This window comes from Sphaeramia orbicularis, chromosome 6 (assembly GCF_902148855.1).
Source record: "Sphaeramia orbicularis chromosome 6, fSphaOr1.1, whole genome shotgun sequence".
In the NCBI taxonomy this organism is placed as follows: domain Eukaryota; kingdom Metazoa; phylum Chordata; class Actinopteri; order Kurtiformes; family Apogonidae; genus Sphaeramia; species Sphaeramia orbicularis.
The window spans coordinates 10280646-10293456 of record NC_043962.1 but is presented as its reverse complement, the minus strand read 5'-3'; the positions used below and the strand labels follow the sequence as shown (position 1 = coordinate 10293456).

General features: G+C 34.0%; 1 protein-coding gene across 1 annotated transcript in view; it reads right to left on the bottom strand.

The window, feature by feature from the left end:
- Nucleotides 1–491: 491 nt before the first annotated feature.
- olfml1 (olfactomedin-like 1) overlaps nt 492–12811 on the bottom strand; it is a 29101-nt gene continuing 16781 nt past the window's right edge. The window contains exons 6-8 of the mRNA XM_030137444.1: nt 4396–4576; nt 4153–4312; nt 492–1239 (exon numbers count right to left, since the gene is read on the bottom strand). Coding sequence (XP_029993304.1) covers nt 1083–1239; nt 4153–4312; nt 4396–4576 — 498 coding nt within the window. The 3' untranslated portion in view covers nt 492–1082. The remainder of the gene's footprint in view (nt 1240–4152; nt 4313–4395; nt 4577–12811) is intronic.

Genomic DNA, 12811 nt, shown 5'->3' with positions numbered 1-12811 from the left:
AATCTAGTCTAATCTAATCTAATCTAATCTAATCTAATCTAGTCTAGTCTAGTCTAGTCTAGTCTAGTCTAGTCTAATCTAGTCTAGTCTAGTCTAGTCTAGTCTAGTCTAATCTAATCTAATCTAATCTAATCTAGTCTAATCTAATCTAATCTAATCTAGTCTAGTCTAGTCTAGTCTAGTCTAGTCTAATCTAATCTAGTCTAGTCTAGTCTAATCTAATCTAATCTAGTCTAATCTAATCTAATCTAGTCTAGTCTAGTCTAGTCTAATCTAATCTAATCTAGTCTAATCTAATCTAATCTAGTCTAGTCTAGTCTAATCTAATCTAATCTAGTCTAATCTAATCTAGTCTAGTCTAGTCTAGTCTAATCTAATCTAATCTAATCTAATCTAATCTAATCTAGTCTAATCTAGTCTAGTCTAGTCTAATCTAATGAAACAAAACCATCTACTGATCTGAAATGTTTAATCCCTTCTAAACCAGTAAATCTATTAATATAGTGAAATAATTCAGGTAAAATGCTGTTTCTGTGCTTTTTTTTTTTTTACAGTATCAGATGTGTTGCTTTTGGAGATTCACAGGCTCTGAAGTAAACATGGAAACGTGATCTTCCGCAACGTTGATTCACCAGGAAAACCCACTTATTTTTATACTCAGTTAATGATATATTTAGCTGAAGAAGTCTCTTTTTCTTCGGTTTTCTCTGTTGTGATATGACAGGCTTTGAATTCACGCTGAGTTTTTATAAACATCCACATGATCAGTAAATTAAATATGGGAAAATACCTGTTTTATACTGAAAAATGGAAAATACAGAAAACTATGTTATAATGCATGGTTAAAAATAGAGAAAAATTCAAGGATTAAAGAATTAAAATGTGTAATAAGGTGATGATGTGATAGTCGCTGAACTGTAGCAGGGGAACAGAGCTCATTCTTGTTTCATTGTCATTCCCGTCAAATCCTCATGCTCTTCAGACGGGGTATCATCATCCTACCTTTAGTTTTTTCCTTTAATTTGTCACTTGTCTGTATTTACTTGATTACTTCAGAGTAAGAGCATGACTCCACGTCAACATCACTGAGCAATGACTTCATCGTTTCTGCGCGTCTGCACTTTGTAGATGGTCTGGTAGCCGTCGTCCCAGGCGTACAGCTGTTTGTCTTTGGGGTTGTAGTGGATGCTGCTGTGGGTGGTGTAACGCTTCGGGAAGAACATCACAGGACTCTCTTCACTGCAGACGATGGAACAGAAAATACAGAAGTAACTATGACATGACTTCAACTGAGAAATGACTACACTTCAAATAAACGGTGTAAAATGAGAGAAAACTACGACAGAGGATTAGTGTCAAACTGAGGATTAAAAAAAGAAAAAGTCACATTAAAAATAAAAATAATATCATGAAAATAAGGCCGAAGTATTTCAAGAATACAGTCAAAATACAAGGGTAAAGTCGTACTTAAGAGACATGATGTAAATTATGAGTATTTCTTGGAAAATGTCAATGTTGTGAGAAATAAGTCATAATTTTCTGTTAAAAAAGTAAAAAAATTTATGAGAATGAACTCCTAAAGAAGGGACTTTTCATTTCACAGTCTGTCACTTGCATTAAAATGAGAAATCTACCCCTGTCTATTGGAAGGTGGCACATTAAAAAAATGTACAAATTGGAATTTTCTTCATTAACTTCTATATCATCAGCTTCCTAAAACCTTTTTTTTTTTTGCCCTTAATCATCAAATACTCAGTGTCTAGTTACTAGTCTAGTTAGTAGTTTGTTTGTTTGTTTGTTTGTTTGTTTGTTTGTTTGTGTATGTTGTAGTATTTAAGATGAGATGAAATGAGATTTAAAAAAAAAGGTAAGATAAGATAAGATAAGATAAGATAAAGTGAGGTAAGATAAGATAAGATAAGATAAGATAAGGTAAGATAAGATAAGATAAGATAAGATCAGATCAGATCAGATCAGATAAGATAAGATAAGATAAGATAAGACAAGATAAGATAAGATAAAGTAAGACAAGATAAGGTAAAGTAAGGTAAGGTAAGATAAGATAAGGTAAAGTAAGGTAAGATAAGATAAGATAAGATAAGTTAAAGTAAGATGAGATGAGATAAGATAAGATAAGATAAGATAAGGAAAGATAAGGTAAAGGTAAGGTAAGGTAAAGTAAGATAAGATAATGTAAGCTAAGATAAGGGTAAGGTAAGATAAGATAAGTTAAAGTAAGATGAGATGAGATAAGATAAGATAAGATAAGATAAGATAAGATAAGATAAGGTAAGGTAAGGAAAGGAAAGGAAAGATAAGGTAAGGGTAAGGTAAAGTAAGATAAGATAATGTAAGGTGAGATAAGATAAGACAAGATAAAGTAAGATGAGATAAGATAAGATAAGGTAAGGTAAGGGTAAGATAAGATAAGATAAAGTAAGATAAGATAAGATAAGATAAGGAAAGGAAAGGAAAGGAAAGGAAAGGAAAGGAAAGGAAAGGAAAGCTAAGGTAAGGGTAAGGTAAGGTGAAGTAAGATAAGATAATGTAAGGTAAGGTAAGGTAAGATAAAGTAAGATAAGATAAGATAAGATAAGATAAGATAAAGTAAGATGAGATGAGATAAGATAAGATAAGATAAGATAAGATAAGATAAGATAAGATAAGATAAGGAAAGGAAAGCTAAGGTAAGGGTAAGGTAAAGTAAGATAAGATAATGTAAGGTAAGGTAAAATAAAGTAAGATAAGATAAGATAAGATAAGATAAGATAAGATAAGATAAGGTAAGGTAAGGTAAGGTAAGATAAGGTAAGGAAAGGAAAGGAAAGGAAAGGAAAGGAAAGATAAGGTAAGGGTAAGGTAAAGTAAGATAAGATAATGTAAGGTGAGATAAGATAAGATAAGACAAGATAAAGTAAGATGAGATGAGATGAGATGAGATGAGATGAGATGAGATGAGATAAGATAAGATAAGGGTAAGATAAGATAAGATAAGATAAGATAAAGTAAGATAAGATAAGATAAGATAAGATAAGGAAAGGAAAGGAAAGGAAAGCTAAGGTAAGGGTAAGGTAAGGTAAAGTAAGATAAGATAATGTAAGGTAAGGTAAGATAAAGTAAGATGAGATGAGATAAGATAAGATAAGATAAGATAAGATATGATAAGATAAGATAAGATAAGATAAGATAAGATAAGATAAGATAAAGTAAGATGAGATGAGATAAGATAAGATAAGATAAGGTAAGGAAAGGAACGCTAAGGTAAGGGTAAGGTAAAGTAAGATAAGATAATGTAAGGTAAGGTAAAATAAAGTAAGATAAGATAAGATAAGATAAGATAAGATAAGGTAAGGTAAGGTAAGGTAAGGTAAGATAAGGTAAGGAAAGGAAAGGAAAGGAAAGATAAGGTAAGGGTAAGGTAAAGTAAGATAAGATAATGTAAGGTGAGATAAGATAAGATAAGACAAGATAAAGTAAGATGAGATGAGATGAGATGAGATGAGATGAGATGAGATAAGATAAGGGTAAGATAAGATAAGATAAGATAAAGTAAGATAAGATAAGATAAGATAAGATAAGATAAGATAAGATAAGATAAGATAAGGAAAGGAAAGGAAAGGAAAGCTAAGGTAAGGGTAAGGTAAGGTAAAGTAAGATAAGATAATGTAAGGTAAGGTAAGATAAAGTAAGATGAGATGAGATAAGATAAGATAAAATAAGATAAGATAAGATATGATAAGATAAGATAAGATAAGATAAGATAAGATAAGATAAGATAAGATAAGATAAAGTAAGATGAGATGAGATAAGATAAGATAAGGTAAGGAAAGGAACGCTAAGGTAAGGGTAAGGTAAAGTAAGATAAGATAATGTAAGGTAAGGTAAAATAAAGTAAGATAAGATAGGCTAAGATAAGATAAGATAAGATAAGACTATTGATCCATCCATGGGGAAATTTCCCAGTTGACAGCAACAAATCCAAAAACTAAAGTGCAGAGAAGACAGGCTGAAAATATACAGAGTGAAACAAAATATAAAGAAACAAAAGAAACCTACTATTTATATAAATATTTCTATACATTCAGATTTAAATACTATATATATATTTCCAATAAAGGTGTAATATCTGTGTCTGTAGGTGAACAAACCAACCTGTGAATGGTGTCATGGATGTCATACAGACACTGGATGGTGGAGCGTCCTCCATAGCGTGTGTTGTAGACCACATACAGGGTTCCACATATGAGAAAGGCTCCTTCAGCGTCATGGCTCTTACACCGTGTGTCCCAGGTATACTCTACTGCCAAACTGACTGAGAACAAAGCACATGAAAACACAGAAGTGTGCAGCGGTGGGTTCTGTTTCTACGTCTGGGTGACAGGGAGGCTCCTCTACCTTTGTCCAGTTTGGTGATGACCAGGTTCCCTCCGTACTCGGGGTCTGCGTGGATGACCCACAGGCCGAGTTCATCCACAGCCATGTCCAGGTAGGTGTTGGGGTTCAGGCTGTAGACCGGTAGACGGCCGGACCCAGGTAGCAGCGTACTGTCCACCACTGTACCGTTCAGCAGGTCCACCTTTATCCAACAGAACCGACACAAAACGCATTAGAAGCCCAACTGCGCACAATCTTCCAAGGACAAACACACAACATACACACATTTTCCCCCCTCCCCACTCCAACCGTCTGCCCTCAAATTTGGTTTTTTCACCCTGTCCCCCAAATCCTACCAAATCCATCGAAAAAGTACCAACATGTGTCCACGTGTAATGTGTTGTCGTGTAAAATTTACGACCGAAAGTGGGAGACATTTCTGGTCTCTTTGACGCTCTTCTCCAGTTGTATTTATGCCTGTACTCCTATCTATGTAGTGGAATTTTGTCGAGTAACTGTGGTGTCAAAAAATCAGTATTTTAATCAAAAGTATTCAGTTTGTAATCAAAAGTATTTAACCTGTGTTCATTAAGTATTTAACCTGTATTCATTTGCATGCCAGAAGTTATTCTTAGTGTAATGTGTGGATTGTACCAGAGTTGCTGACTTTTTTCCTGGGAGACCCTCGAAAGAACGAACACGTGAAGCCATCGAAAGAACACATGAAATGGTAGAAAGTTACAAAATGGGGCGGGCAGAAAGAGAATGTGAGCTCGTGGAAAGTTTCGGCGAACGTGGTGTACAAGAGAAGTACATGTGAGGAAAAATTTTGGACATTCTGGGAAATAATTTACATTTTCTGGGATAAAAGTTTAATATTAATATATGACAAATTAATTCTAGGAATCAACTGCATATGTATATTCTCTGACCAATCCTGATAGACACCAAGAAAACCGTACCCTATCGGAGACAAGCTAAAAAAGGGGGTTTCCGATGTGACTAGATTAATGTTCAAAATATGATAAAAAATGGGTATGGATTGTAGTAAACCCAACCTACTTTTGATGGTATAAAAGTGGTCTCCCAGAGCGAAAAAGTCAGTTGTTTCCGCAGATTTCAACTCAGTGTTTATTTTATGAATGAATAAACACTTTATGCGGCTCCAATTCTGCTCGATCTCCGACTTTGATTTGACTCTGTGTGCATTTACTTGATGAAGCTCCACTACGTAGATGGGAGTAAAGAGACGTAAATTCAACATGCCAGAGGACAGTGAGGAAGAGCGTCAAAGGGACGAAAGATGTCTCCCACCTGCGGCGATACATTTTTCATGACATAACAGTCACACAGAGTCAAAGACAAACTCAGAAATCAAGCAGAATTGGAGCCGCAAAAAGTGTTTATTCATACACAAAATAAACACTGAGTTGAAATCTGCGGAAACAACTGACTTTTTCGCTCTGGGAGACCACTTTTATACCATCAAAAGTAGGTTGGGTTTACTACAATCCATACCCATTTTTTATCATATTTTGAACATTAATCTAGTCACGTCGGAAACCCCCCTCTCAGCTTGTTCTCGATAGGGTGAGGTTTCTTTGGTGTCGGTCAGGATTGGTCAAACATATATAAATATGTAACTTTATTTTTTCTTTATTCAACCTTTCTTTAACCAGGAAAACCTCATTGAGATTAAGAATCTCTTTTTCAAGAGTGTCCTGGCCAAGACGGGCAGCAGTACATTAAATAGTTACAGACACAGACTTCCATACATAAAACGAATACATAAAAAGCACATAGACAAGTCAAACCTTCCAAAGTCAACTCAAAAAGTGCCCATGAAATGTAGACAAAAGCGCGTCAGGTAAAACATCTGCAGCCAGATATCTCCCTCTCTAAGTCACACAGCATCCTCTTAAAAGTGTCCAACAAAACCAGATCCTTCAGTTTCAGGTCTTTTTGTAGTTCATTCCAGGTGAATGGGGCCGCACACCTGAAGGTCTTTTTCCCCTGTTCAGTTCTAACTTTAGGAACAGACAACAAGAAAAGATCCTGAGAACGCAGATTATAAGCGTCTGTGGTTCTCCGACTGATGTAGGTCTGAAGGTAGGATGGGAGCAGACCTAGAATAGACTTGTAAATTAAAATACGCCAATGATTCAGTCTGCGAGCCGACAAAGAAGACCATCCTACACGATCATAAAGCAGACAATAATGGGTAAGAGATTTAAAATTGCTGATGAACCTCAGAGCTCCATGATACACAGTGTCCAGTGACCGTAAACTATGGGTGGAGGCATGCATGTACAAGACATCACCATAGTCCAACACAGACAGAAATGTAGCTAAGACCAGTCTCCTTCTTGATTCAAAAGACAGACATGATTTAATTCGAAAGAAGAAGCCAAGTTTTAGTTTTAGTTTTTTAACAAGCTGCTGAATGTGCGCAGAGAAAGAAAGGGAGCTGTCAATTAAAATGCCTAAATATTTATAGGTCGGGACGAGTTATATCTGTGTTCCCTGGGTAGTGATCAGTGAAGGCAGGTTTGACACTTTGGACCTTGAGTTTGAAAACATCATGACTTGTGTTTTATCTGCATTTAAAACCAGTCTTAATTAAGTCATTTAACTTTTTCCCGGAAAATGTAAGGTACTTCCCAGAATGTTCAAAAATTTCCACTCACGTGTACTTCTTTTGTACACCACGTTTTCCGGAACTTTCCACGAGCTCACATGTTCTTTGTAACTTTGCATGAATTGACGTGTTCCTTCAATGGCTGCACGTTTTCGTCCTTTTTGTGGGTCTCCCAGGAAAAAAGTCAACCACTCTGTTACAACCGTCACATTGTACTGAAATTTAACTTATGGCATGCAAATGAATACTTTTGATTATAAAATGAATACTCTTGATCGTGTGTATAAAAAAAGGAATACTTTTATTATAAAACTAATTTTTTTACACCACAGTGTGAAAACTGTATGATGTCTTCTATTTGTGTTTGCATTATCCTCTGTTCTTCACTGCAAATTTCCATGAAAAGGGTTCTATGGCAGCACGACTGAAGTTGGCGGCTCGATCCTAATTTCATTTTATGTACTCTGTGCCGTCAAATGACAATAAAAGCTTTTCTGACTCTGATTCTGATTCTCTGAACTGTCAATAAGGAAATTACATAAAACAGACTAAGTGGACCGTGTTTGTCTTTCATTTTAACAACTACGTGTGTTCAGAATAAGCTCAGGTTAATTCAGCGACTCGGATCAACATACAGGATGTGGAAAACAAAGGAAATGACAAAACAAAGAGATATTTAAAAGCCCTTAAAGCACAGGTGTCAAACATGCGGCCCAGGGGCCAAATCCGGCCCACCAAAGGGTCCAGTCCGGCCCTTGGGAGGAATTTGTGAAATGCAAAAATTCCACTAAGATATTAACAATCCTTTTAGTTCAGGTTCCACATTCAGACCAATTCAGTCTCAGGTAGGTCATTATAACCTATAAATACTCACAACTCCAAATTTTTCTCTTTGTAAATGTAAATATTTTCATGTATTTACACTAAAACAATGTATAATATTGCAAAAATAACCTGAACAAATATGAACAACCTGAAATGTCTTAAGAGAAGTAAGTGCAAATTTAATAATAATAATAATAATAATAATAATAATAATAATAATTATTATTATTATTATTATTATTATAATAATACGTCAGTTTTATATAGTGCTTTTCTAAGTACTCAAAGACGCTTTACAATAAACAACCAAGGGACAAACATACATCCAACGGGTAAACAGATACGAAGTTAATACTAAATGGTAATCGAAGAACAAATACAGAGACAAATACTGACAAAAGAAAAACACACAAAAGAAAGAATTTAATAATATTCTACCTGTTACTAAATGTTTTCTGTGTTTGTAGATCCACTGTGATTTGTAAGTTAAAATGTACATGTGGAAATGATAAACTGAAGCAGAATATTATTAAAATTACATTTTTTTTCTCAGTTTGTTCATATTATTCACATTGTTTGAAAGGATAGTTTGTAAATGCAAACATTTTCATAATGTAATTTTACTTTTTTCCACTCTAAAACATAGAGAAAAGTTTGGAGTTGACATTATTTATACATTATTATGCTATTATTTTACTGGTTCGGCCCACTGCAGATCAAATTTAGCTGAATCTGGCCCCTGAACTAAAATGAGTTGGACACCCCTGCCTTAAAGTGATTAATATACAGGATGTGGATAGTTAGAAAACAAGTGGTTCCAGGCACAACAAACCCCGCCCCTTGCACGTATTGTGATTTATTTTGACATCCATCCAGCTGATGTCATCATGTCTGAGTGTGTGGTGATGTCATCATATCAATTGCCTCTATATATGTGTTCAGTTTGAAGTAAATTGAAACAAAATTGATGTTCTTACCAAAGTTCTAATAGTTTTGGATTTTCATTATAGTTTAGTTTTATTTAGTTTGGACTTTTTTTTCTCTAATTCAGTTAGTTTTAATTAGTTTTTAGAGCAGGTTTGCTACTTTTTATTAGTTTGTTATCTTCTAAATGCTTAGTTTTAGTTTAGTTTTAGTTTCTTTATATCTTTTGTCTTCTTCTCCGTCATATTCAAATAAATCCCAGACAGGACTCTGCTGCTTTCTCCCATGTTTCCAGGTAGAGTGGAGACCAGAAGACGACTGTAAACCACAAGTGACGGACCGTTAAATATCATACAGTACCAGCAGCTAAAATTGCTTGAGGGAAATAATTTGATTTCATATCAATCCGACATTGACAAAGACGAAAACAAAGGGAATTTTATCCATCATTTTTACATGTTTTAGTTAGTTTTGTAAACACACAATACAGTTTCAGTTACCGTAGTTATCTTTTTTTTTTTTTATTTTAATTACAGTTTTTATTTATTTCAGTTAACGAAAATATTTTTTACAATTCTAGTTTTCGTCATTTCGTTAGTTTTCATTAACGATAATAACCCTGGTTTTTACAGACATTTGACATTTCTGCCATTATAAGTAAATGGGAGAAGAAAAAGAATTTAAAAATTCATAAAAAATTTGAACTTTAATCTACTTTTCCTAAAATGTAATCACATCTATTCTGGGTCACTGGTAATCTATAAACCCAATCTGGTATGAATTCAACCAATAGCTTTGCTGCTACAGTGTTAACAAAAAAAACAAATTAACCAAATCAAAAATAATACCCCTCTCCTCCCCTTTGGGGGGTGGGGTAACAAAGGAAATGACAAAACAAAGAGTTATTTAAAAGCCCTTAAAGTGATTAATATACAGGATGTGGATAGTTAGAAAACAAGTGGTTCCAGGCACAACAAACCCCGCCCCTTGCACGTATTGTGATTTATTTTGACATCGATCCAGCTGATGTCATCATGTCTGAGTGTGTGGTGATGTCATCATATCAACTGCCTCTATATATGTGTTCATTTTGAAGTAAATTGAAACAAAATTGATGTTTTTACCAAAGTTCTAATAGTTTTGGATTTTCATTATAGTTTAGTTTTATTTAGTTTGGACTTTTTTTTCTCTAATTCAGTTAGTTTTAATTAGTTTTTAGAGCAGGTTTGCTACTTTTTATTAGTTTGTTATGTTCTAAATGCTTAGTTTTAGTTTAGTTTTAGTTTCTTTATATCTTTTGTCTTCTTCTCCGTCATATTCAAATAAATCCCAGACAGGACTCTGCTGCTTTCTCCCATGTTTCCAGGTAGAGTGGAGACCAGAAGACGACTGTAAACCACAAGTGACGGACCGTTAAATATCATACAGTACCAGCAGCTAAAACTGCTTGAGGAAAATAATTCAATTTCATATCAATCCGACATTGACAAAGACGAAAACAAAGGGAATTTTATCCATCATTTTTACATGTTTTAGTTAGTTTTGTAAACACACAATACAGTTTCAGTTACCGTAGTTATCTTTTTTTTTTTTAATTTTAATTACAGTTTTTATTTATTTCAGTTAACAAAAGTATTTTTTACAATTCTAGTTTTCGTCATTTCGTTAGTTTTCATTAACGATAATAACCCTGGTTTTTACAGACATTTGACATTTCTGCCATTATAAGTAAATGGGAGAAGAAAAAGAATTTAAAAATTCATAAAAAATTTGAACTTTAATCTACTTTTCCTAAAATGTAATCACATCTATTCTGGGTCACTGGTAATCTATAAACCCAATCTGGTATGAATTCAACCAATAGCTTTGCTGCTACAGTGTTAACAAAAAAACAAATAAACCAAATCAAAAATAATACCCCTCTCCTCCCCTTTGGGGGGTGGGGTAACAAAGGAAATGACAAAACAAAGAGTTATTTAAAAGCCCTTAAAGTGATTAATATACAGGATGTGGATAGTTAGAAAACAAGTGGTTCCAGGCACAACAAACCCCGCCCCTCGCATGTATTGTAACTTATTTTGACATCGATCCAGCTGATGTCATCATGTCTGTGCATGTGGTAATGTCAACATACCAACTGCTTCTATATATGTGTTCAGTTTGAAGTAAATTGAAACAAAATTGATGTTTTATAGACATTTGAAATTTCTCCCATAATAAGTAAATGGGAGAAGAAAAAGATTTTAAAAATTCATAAAAAAATGTAACTTTGACCTACTTTTCTCAAAATGAAATGTCATTTATTCTGGGTCACTGGCAATCTATAAACCCAGTCTGGTATGAATTCAACCAATAGTTTTGCTGCTACAGACATTTGAAATTTCACCCATTATAAGTAAATTGGGGGGAAAATAAAGATTAAAAAAATTCATTATAAGTGTGGACTTTGACCTACTGTTCCAAAATGTAATGACATGTATTCTGTGTCACTGACAATCTATAAACTAAATTTGGTATGAATTCATCCAATAGCTTTCCTGCTAGAGTGTTAACAAAACAACAAACAAACAAACAAATAAATCAAATCAAAAAGAATACCCTTCTCCTCCGCTTCGGGGGGTGGGGTAACAAAGGAAATGACAAAACAAAGAGTTATTTAAAAGCCCTTAAAGTGATCAATATCCAGCCAAAAGACACATAGTATACCTCCTCTTCATTCTGCAGTGCCTTTCATGACCTTTGACCTGTTGTTTCCTCTTCTTCCCTGAGGGGAGCTCTTCTATTCTTCCATATGGGATCACTCCTGGGCTGCAGCTGGTCTTAAACTGAACTGAACTGTACAGGATGTTTCAGCTGCATCATCCAGACCTGAGTCTTCCACTCACTATGGATGAGCAGAAATCTTGTGTTTTCTCAGACGCTCCAGACCCCCACTGGCCTGGAAAAACATCTACTAAAAACCTTCCATCTCTTCTGCAATAGATGTTCTCAACAACACAAAACAGATTGGACTGTGTTTTTAGTTTTGTTTTTATCTGTTGTACTGTGTTTTTAATGACTGAGTGTGGTTTTTAATCCTTATGCTTCGCAGAAAAAAAAAACAACTCTGGTCACCCTCATGGACACAAAAAAGCTACTATGAAATCATCATAATACATTAACATTTTTTATTGTTTTTTTTTTTTTTTTAATAAATCTCTTAAACAACTTGTGCTGTGTTCAAAACTACCACACATTCAACACTTTTCAGGACTCTAACCCTTTAAAAGTCAGTTTAATGATTTGAATTCTGAGTGAATTATTAAAAAAAAAAAAAAATATATATATATTGAAAATACTGAATATTTTCCATAAAATAAATAGTAGGTGGATGAAACTTTGGTGATTACACTGGTCTACAATTTTTTAGAAATGATTTGCTTCAGAGATTAAATGTGCTAAATGTTACTTATTTTAATAAGATTAATTGGAAAATAAATGACAAAAGTGCCGGTTTGCTGATGTTTTCCAGGTATATGATTAAGTGTTATTACACATATATATTGGTTTATGTACATTTATAGAATAGTTTTAGAAATCTTCCACTAAATAGAACCTGTAAAGTGAATGTATTCTAATGTGCAGACAGTGTTTTGAAGTAGATCTTGTAGCTCTGAGACAAATATTCCTTTTGAGTCAAACCCATTCTATCGTTAATTCTTGAATTTCACATTTTGACCCAAGGCTGTATCTTGGAAAGTTCAGCCAACCAGCATTTTTGACTTGATTTTTCTTTATCAGTGACTCTCATGTGGTAAAATTTCATTACTTTTATTCTGGAAGCATTTTCCTTGTAGACCAGTGCTATTAGAGCCCTGGACAGGTCAAAGATTATCAACAAAATTGATTTGATTGCATTAGTATTTTTTTCTGTAGTGTCAGATACACCCTCTGGTTTCCCTCGTGGACAAAAATGCCCCATTGACTTCCATTATAACCACGTTTTGTTTTGTTTTGTTTTGTTTTTTATCCCATTGCCATTACGCTTTATAACTATAGAAACTCTAATGT